This window comes from Austrofundulus limnaeus, unplaced genomic scaffold (genome assembly GCF_001266775.1).
Source record: "Austrofundulus limnaeus strain Quisiro unplaced genomic scaffold, Austrofundulus_limnaeus-1.0 Scaffold508, whole genome shotgun sequence".
In the NCBI taxonomy this organism is placed as follows: Eukaryota; Metazoa; Chordata; class Actinopteri; order Cyprinodontiformes; family Rivulidae; genus Austrofundulus; species Austrofundulus limnaeus.
This window is the reverse complement of record NW_013952910.1, coordinates 262997-264618: the sequence shown is the minus strand read 5'-3', so window position 1 is coordinate 264618 and position 1622 is coordinate 262997. Positions and strand designations below refer to the sequence as shown.

Here is a 1622-nt window from a genome sequence, read left to right as displayed (position 1 = left end):
GATATTTTTTTACCTTGCAACTTCTAATGGACAGCTTCAATATGTTGTTCAAAAACACATGGTAGGTGGACTTGACGAAGGCTGCTCACATGTTCTGGCAGAGCCCCCCCCCCCTGCTTACAGTGTTTCATCAAAAACGGACGAAGCTTCCTCATTTTCTCTAAAGGAATGTCAGATTCGGCACACACAGCAACAAAATCTTCGATAAACTCACGCCTCACTTCAAGTGATGTAGAAGAATGTTGAAGCGTTTGCTGGTGTGTCTGTCGCGCGCTCGCTTGTTTCTTCTCTTTGTTTCTGAGATGAGTCTTTGACTGTAAGTGGTCATCACATGTATTTTTACGCATCCAGTCGATAGTATGCTGACAAAACTTACAGAAAAGTTGTTCTCCAGATTCATAAAAATCGCTGGGGTACTGTTCTGCCCTAAACTTTGCGCTAAGCTTAGCATTTTTTAATTTCTTCGAGGATATCGTCATTCCTGAAAGCCGCTTCGCCATTACCTTTTTTTTCTCTCTCTCCCCCCTCTCTCTCCCCTCTCCGCTCTGCTCCGCTCTGTGTGTGTGTGTGTGTGTGTGGCCAGGCAGCTGCATCTACGGTGCGCATTAGCGACCAAAATACCTCAGAACTTCACCCAAATAAGCAGATTCCGTGAACTTCCGCGTTTTACACAATTCCRCGATTCCGTCCGCGTTTTCCGCATCGCGGAAATTATAGGGCCCTACTGCTTTAATGAGTTTTGATTGTGCCATTATTATTGTTCTTTGATGAGCCTGCTGCGTAGACCTGTCATAATAAACAATACATCTTTTAATTGTATGATAAATTATATTGAGGAAGATAAATTAAAATGAAGACAATTTTAATTTGCCTGCTTTTTTTTCTTTGTGTCTCCTTCTTTTTTGCATGGTCTCCTAACCTCTGTAGCATGAAAGCCCATGAATAGGCATTTAGCCAGAGGAGTGTCTTCAGTTTTCTGATGCCTTCATACAGCTGGCGCCGCCTTGGGATTGCCGACAGTTGTTTTTTTCTTTTTACACTATGTAAATTTAATTGCAAGCTTCCATAATCAGGTGTTATATCATTATATTAGTTTAAACTGGTCTCCAACAATATTATCGCAATAATGTCTGAGACAATCATACAGTAAAATTTGTTATTGTGACAGGCCTACTGCTACGTCTTCTGATGTGGTTTGCAGATTACACCTCTTCTTCAGTAGTAAACAGTGTAACTGCAGATGATAGAAGCGATCCTGCCCCCAGCAGTTTGCCTATTTCATTGCAGATGCAAATGAACATTTACGAGGTTAAATAATATTAATATTCAATACTATTTTTTTTATAATCAACATAATCGATATTTTGAGTAATTGTGCAGCACTAGTGTGTGGCTAGAGTGCAAATGCAGCAGAAAAATTCAGATTTGGTTGGACGAGCTTGTGTTTTCCCCTTTTCTCTGGTCAAATTGAGGAATTGGAAATACTCTCTGCTAGTCAATGAGTCAATGAGCTAGTCTGCGCTGAATTCAATAAATGCCTTGTTTTATTTGCTGTATTAGGTTAAGGCAAGTAAGTAGCGGTGTAAGAAAATATCGATACACTGAAATATCGCGATATTTCA

The 1622-nt window shown here is 40.2% G+C and overlaps 1 protein-coding gene across 1 annotated transcript; it reads right to left on the bottom strand.

Annotated features, from left to right (window-relative positions):
• Window positions 1–60: 60 nt before the first annotated feature.
• LOC106530309 (CGG triplet repeat-binding protein 1) lies at window positions 61–749 on the bottom strand (the record flags this gene model as incomplete). The annotated part of the gene is given in 1 exon segment (XM_014025900.1): window positions 61–749. A coding segment is annotated over 1 exon segment (533 nt), but the record flags the coding sequence as incomplete, so codon positions are not given.
• Between the last annotated feature and the right edge of the window lie 873 nt (window positions 750–1622).